A 5,221-nucleotide genomic window follows, 5' to 3' on the forward strand; every position below is an offset into this window, starting at 1 on the left:
GTGTGGCGTTTCAAAGATATGATTCCAAACCTATCGACACATTCATTTTTGTAAGTAACCAATTCGGTTCCTGTCTTAGAAACAACGGCAAATTTTGGCTTATTTCGGGATCGATTTTGAGCCTTTAAAGTGCTCTAGCATCTAACGATTTGCAGGTAAAATTTTCATTTTCGGGATATAGGTTCCTGGGAGCAATAGAAATATTATTGTGTACAAATTGTATATAAGTTCAACAAATATTGCGCATTTTAATGCTAAAAATTTTTGAAAAATTCGCAAGTTTTTTTTTCCAAAATGCTCGAAAACCGCTCGAATGATTTTGTTTTGTTTTCTTTAATCAAAAACTCAAGATTTTTCCTTTCATTTGGTATATAGGAAGTATTGGCTGATATCTTCTAATTTGATTCAAATATATGATTCAAATAATTTTTCATACAAAATCACTTCGTCATCGTTTTGCAAACACGTGCAGGCGTTGGAAGTGAGGGAAGGAGACAAAAAGTACAGCTTTTGAATGGCGCAATATTTATAAAAGGCAAAGGTGAAGGGGAATATGTAGATGAAGAATATGATAAACATAAAAGTAAAACAAAGATAAATATAAAGAAAATATGAGGATGAGGATACCAATAAAAGTAAAGATGAAGATAGAGGAAGAAAGATTAAAATAAAGGTAATTATAGAGCAAAGAATATAGACAGAGACTCAGTCTGGGGACTATTTCGGGATTTTCGGAATTCTCGAGACTTATCGATATAATAATCTATATTTTATCGGTTTTGTTATCGATTTTGCTATCGAGTTTGCTGTCGATATTATTATCGATTTTGTTTTCGATATCTTTTATCGGTGTTGTTATCGATGTTTTTATCGATTTTGTTATCGATTTTGCTATCGATATTATTATCGCATTAGTTATCGATATTTTTTCTTAGTGTGTGCTTTCGTTTTTGACTTGGATGTGCTCTTAACCATACCACGTATTCTACGTTTAAATTTAGCGGCTGTGTCTCCAATACAGCCTGCAGACCAAGGTGAAGGCGCTGGACTGTTTATTTTTTTTTCAGATCAAAATGAAAATCTCTGAAAAATTAACGCTTCGTCTTATTTTTACTTTTTAATACTTAAAATTTTTCTTACTTTTTTCGGATTTGATTAATGCCCCTCCCACCGTAGCCGAGTGCTTAGAGTGGCCTACTGCCACTCGGGAGGCCAAAGAAAAAGTTTTTTTCAAATAGCAATCGCCCCTCAACAGACAATAGCAAACCTCTGAGTGTACTTCTGCCATAAAAAAGCTTCTGTTAGGTAAAAAGAATTCAGTTCATTCTGTGTTCGAAAAATCATGATTTCAAAAGAACCGCCTATAGATATCCAAAAGTAACGGTGGAAACCGGAATCGAAAAATCAAATCGATCACCCTAGTATATACACTTGTGGGATAAATAAAAGGTGCAAAATTTGAAATAATATATTTTCAAGACAGCACCCACCAATTATTGCAACTAATTTTACACAACAATGCCGGCGGGACTTCTAATCAAGAAATTTGCTTTAAGTGAACTCGCAAAAGCAAGTAAATAAATAACTGTAAAGCTTAAGTAAGTACATAAATATGTAGATTCAGCAGCCAATACTGCCACTGAGCTACATACTTCCCCGCGCGCGCGCTGGAATGGTGCATCCAGCTTCATTTGGCTGACTTAACATCTTCATTACGATGACTTGAAGTGAAATGCAACGCCAGTTCGTACAGCAATCATTTTCTCACATTACAAGACATTTTCCAAGCTTTATAAGTTTTCCTTTCCTACGCTTCGTCCTTCGCTTGTGCCCCTTGCTGACAGCATTAAGATAAGTATTCTGCGCAGTTCACTTGTTTACAATGTGTTTTTTTTTTTCATAAAAATTGCATAAACTTTCAAATTTAACAAAATGCAGCTGTTTGCCGCCAAGTCAATGTCAATGTGAATGGTTAAAAGTTGACGTAAATGCTATAAACTTATGTACGAATGTTTGCAGGAATGCAAGCATCTACGCTTTTAGATTTCAGCGCACACATGCATAATATTCACATATTCCCCCTTGCTCGCTGACTTGGTATAAATATGAAAAAAGTTCTACTCATATTTTGGCGCACGGATTTCCGCTTAAAGAGAATTTTTTAATATGAATTTTGCACAGCGCATTTCAACACTCGGGGTAAAAATAAAAATAATTGGACTCATTTATTTGGGAGAATTTCACAAACTAAGTACAGCGACAGCCGAAAACTCGCCTGACTAGAGTCAAGTGGCGAAAACATTAAGACGCTCCTGCGCTTAGAACCTTAGTGCACCTGATTCAGTGGCGCAACTATACCATCTGAGGCCCGTGGCAAATTCTTGGCATGGGGCCCTCCTAGTAAAAATCATACATTTTTCAGAAAAGCAGAACGACATAAAATAAAGTATGTATATCGTCGCTTGGCGCGCAATACTTCGTATCCGCCAAAAAGCAATACCACGTATAAGATAATCCGACAATTTCCCGAAAGAGCGAAGAAACTTATTTTCTTCAAAACTTTTTAATAGTTTCTTAACTAGTTTTACTAAATATGAGCTTCTACTATAATTATGCACTATTAAATTTGTAAAGTAGGGAAGCATTGAGACAGGGTAACCAAAATATATTGTTTTCTATTCCACCTCATACGCTGTATTATATTTATCTGGTACGAGGGTAAGAGTTTCCGCCAAGACTTAACTGCAGTTAATGCCTATTGGAAAAAAGGCGATTATAACTCGAGGGGGGTAATTGCTCATAACAAGTACAAGCATTTGAAAGCTCTTACATTTTGTATACTTTTAGGCCCCACTGCTTTTCATTTACATAGATAATTTTAGCGACAAAAATTTAGCGTAGCGATTGTCAGAATTCCAGTTAAGCCCTTGGTGGAAATGGGCTATAAGTCACCGAGTCCAACAGGTCCCAGCATATAATGATGAGATAGAGAAAAATTCTATTGGAATTTTACTACCATGTATGAATACTAACCATTATGCGTAGTTTGATTAAGGCCCAAAAATGTTCGCTTCTCTAAGTTTTAAATAAATTTTTACCCCCATTGTTTTCACGATTTCGGTATTTTTACAACCGTCTTCGTTCAGTATTGATATTTACCGATAACTTTATCAAGCTGATATTCTCATAAATTTATGAGCTCTGATGCATGAACGCTCTTTTCGTTTACACTTGCGACAGAATTGCATTGGCTTCAGTTTATCAAGGTTATTCCGTGAAATCGTTGAAAAAATTTATCAGAAGTTTATAAACGAGTTTCCATACAAATTTTGACAGTTGATTTGCAAAGTTTACACAATTATAATTTTATACGGTTTATAATGCATTTATAAGATTTGATGAATACCTTATTAGGTTTGTTTACAGGAATTTGTTAAGTGATAGGCAGAACAATTCCATCGAACGCTCCTCCCAGGAGTATTTACAGCTCAGTAATGCATTTAATCGCTATCTTCAAAGCATTAAACGAAATGCAAATCCAACAAAACCTCATTTGGAGGTTTTCATGAACCGAGCACAGAAGCTGAGAGAGATACAACTGGAACAGGAAACGCCAAATTAGGTAAGTGCGGTTGAAAAATTAATTTTTAGGTTTGAAATTCTGCTTGAATACGGAAGTTTAAATCTGGTTATTTCTTACCAAATCAAGCTGCGAACGCGTTATTCAATCACTTTTTAATGTATCACTTCCATTTCTTTCGAACAGAGCTGTCGAATGACAAAAATTTTAGCTGTGTTTCGTGAATGGTCGTCACAGTTGAGTACAAAATATGCAGAGGCAGGTGAACGACTACGCAAAATGAAAGATCAACTCACTATGAACCTCTCCTCCGACAATTACGCAACGCTGGTGTAAGTACAAAATAAATTTATTTTGGCAAATTATTCATGTGTATTAGGGCTGAGAGTTCTATCCGGATTTTCGAATATCTGATTAAAAAATTCGAATAGCCGGATGACAAAACGAACGAATATCAGCGAACAAATGCTACATCTAAAAAATAACAATAAAATAACGAATATTCGAACGAATATCCGGATATGTGGATTGTCCCAGCGCTAATGTGTATTTTACAAACCGTTATACAAACATTTAGCCACCAATTTATTTTAATTTCATTAAAATAGAAATTCATCTCTCTTCAATCAAAAATTCTCTCTTCAAGCAGTGATGCTGGAAAATCGAGTGAGCATGCAATCGATCCTGACAATGAAGACCACCAAATTTATTTGAGTAAATTTAAAAATAGAGTTTTTGATAAATCACGTTTTATAATCGAAGAGCATATAACCAACGATCCTGATGTCATGAAGGGGAGAAGAAAGGCTGTGCAGGTAAGAAAATAATGGAAGATAAAATAAAGAAAAGCACATTAACCAGATCATCCGCTAATGAGGTGAGCTAGTAGCTAGTTTGACCTACAAGGCTTGCGTGCACGTCAATACTTATATATTTATGTAAGTCGGTGTACGTCTATCGCACAGTGGTTCCAACCTGGAATGTAGTGTTCACAATTCACTAGAGTCTTCATTTTTCTTGCAAATTTTATTCATTTCTTTTAATGAAAGCTAATTAAATTTGCAAAAGACCAGCTGAGCCGAAATTTTAAATTTTTGTTTATTAACTTTTTTGTGCAAAGTGCAGAAAAAGTAGCAACTTTGAAGAAAATCGATTCTCCTGTTGAAAACAATTGTAGGGTTCTACCAAAACGAAGAAAGTAAAAAAAAAAAGATTTCAATATTATTACAAAATTTTTATACGAATTTTGAGTATGCAGTTTTATAGACCATTAAATTCTAGTATGATAAAGTGCAAATTTCAAGTGGCTAAGAGTTCGCGTTGATTCTCAATAATATAACAAACTCTTTTATTTCCCATTTAGCATGCAGAAGTGCACGAAATTTAGCGAATAAATTATTAAAAATCAACGTGTCCCTTTAGCCAATTGCAAATTGCAATTTGTTATACTAAAATTTAATGATCTATAAGACTGCATGCCCAAAATTCTTCTGGACACAAAAAATTTTTTTTTAATTTTGGTGAAATTTTTTTTAACACTTCAAATTTTTTTTTTTTGCTAATTTTTTAGGTTTAGTTGATTAACTCTAGAAACAAATTATTTAGGGCGAAACATTTTCTACAAGCAAAATTAAGTTTAAT

The 5,221-nt window shown here is 34.2% G+C and overlaps 1 protein-coding gene across 1 annotated transcript; it reads left to right on the forward strand.

Annotated features, from left to right (window-relative positions):
- The first annotated feature begins 3,441 nt into the window (after positions 1–3,441).
- LOC118743859 lies at positions 3,442–4,967 on the forward strand. The gene is made up of 4 exons (XM_036476622.1): positions 3,442–3,622; positions 3,767–3,912; positions 4,230–4,395; positions 4,944–4,967. The coding sequence occupies exons 2-4, from the start codon at positions 3,776–3,778 to the stop codon at positions 4,965–4,967; spliced, it is 327 nt and encodes a 108-aa protein (XP_036332515.1). The 5' UTR covers positions 3,442–3,622; positions 3,767–3,775.
- Positions 4,968–5,221: the final 254 nt, after the last annotated feature.

The sequence above is a fragment of the Rhagoletis pomonella genome, unplaced genomic scaffold, assembly GCF_013731165.1.
Source record: "Rhagoletis pomonella isolate Grant_MI unplaced genomic scaffold, Rhpom_1.0 Rhpom_scaffold_00007, whole genome shotgun sequence".
Lineage (NCBI taxonomy): Eukaryota > Metazoa > Arthropoda > Insecta > Diptera > Tephritidae > Rhagoletis > Rhagoletis pomonella.